The 1,399-nt window shown below is 34.7% G+C and overlaps 1 protein-coding gene across 1 annotated transcript in view; it reads left to right on the forward strand.

Annotated features, from left to right (window-relative positions):
- The window catches only part of LOC107481549 (uncharacterized), a gene marked incomplete in the record, with an annotated part of 5,932 nt that overhangs the window by 718 nt on the left and 3,815 nt on the right, over positions 1 to 1,399 (forward strand). The window contains 1 exon segment of the mRNA XM_052258542.1: positions 1 to 42. Coding sequence (XP_052114502.1) covers positions 1 to 42 — 42 coding nt within the window.

The raw sequence follows: 1,399 nt of genomic DNA on the forward strand, positions 1-1,399 counted from the left end.
CGCTTCGTGGCTCTCGTTGACGATTGCAGAAGTAACTTCCGGGTAAATGCACTTCCCCTCTTCTCAAAATTCCGGCTAAAAAAATGCTTCGCCTTATGGAAAGTTGTGTTTTCTAGCTTGATTTTGGAATTTGAATGGTTAATTGTTGAAGGGAAGTGAACTAGCGTTCATCCACTAACTCACTTTCTCTCGTTTTTGTTGCTGACGTATTTTAGACTAAAACGATAGCTTATAAATTCTATACATGCTGTTTCCTTTCCTGTGATACTCCTTTTAAGTATGAAGGCGCTCTGTTTAGATCAATTATCTATCTGGTTATTGCATCGTACTTCATTTAGAGTGACTAGAATAGTATGTCGTGTATTTAAAGTGTTTTATAATTGTTGTATCTGATATAATACATAGCTACATGCTTGTATGTTCTATCATCTATAACGTTGTTAGTGTAGGACATCTCGCTAAATCTTTATTGACTTGAGCTATTTGTAGCAGTGGAAAATACATTGAGGGATAGAGCAGATAAGATTAGGGCTCTAAAACAAAAGGAGTGAAAAGTTTGCTTAATTAATATATGCTACTTTGAATCACTTGTTTTAGTTATTTTCATATCCGTATTAGACATTAGGTTCAAGTTTCTCTTTTGGATATGTCTGAGTGTTGTAATAATTATGAGTATATATCCAAATATGTCCCTAAGGAATTTCATGTCGGGCGTTTTCGTCTCCAAAAATTTCTTATTATATTGAGGTACAAAAGTAAGACATAAGTCCCTATCTTAGTCAAATCCGTTTTTACTTGGACAAATAGATCTTCTAAAGTGTGACGGAAGGACCTATATGTCTTACTTTTGTAAAGTTTAGAAACCTCAACCTAATAAAATTTTCATGGGGACGAAAACGTCCGATACAAAATTTCTTAGGGACCTATTTGGATATATACTCTAATTATAAAGGAGATTACTGGTGTTCCAGAAAAGCTTATGTGCTGTAATGAAGACTTAGATGTTTTCAGAGAAAATGAGCTCCACTTTATATAACCAAACCAATGTTTGAATCAACTCAGCATCAAGTAGTACTCTACTATGTTATATTGATGGTGGGGGCTGAGCTTTCAAGAGTAACATTGCTGGTGTAGTGATGGTTTCTTTTCAAGCTGAGGATATACGCTAGGGAAAAAAAATTGTCAATTTGCTGAAGCCTGAAATTCTGATACAAAGTTCTTGTAACAATTTGGGAGCACGGGGCAGGGAAATGTCTGCCTGTTGAATGTTGATAGAACAAAATAGACAATTCTGAAGTGTTAGAATGCATTTACACCTGTTGATTCTGTAAGTAGAGCAAAATAAGTGAGAAGAGAAGTATCATACTGAAAATAATGATGCTTCAATAAACACACAGTT

Source organism: Arachis duranensis, chromosome 3 (genome assembly GCF_000817695.3).
Source record: "Arachis duranensis cultivar V14167 chromosome 3, aradu.V14167.gnm2.J7QH, whole genome shotgun sequence".
Taxonomy (NCBI): domain Eukaryota; kingdom Viridiplantae; phylum Streptophyta; class Magnoliopsida; order Fabales; family Fabaceae; genus Arachis; species Arachis duranensis.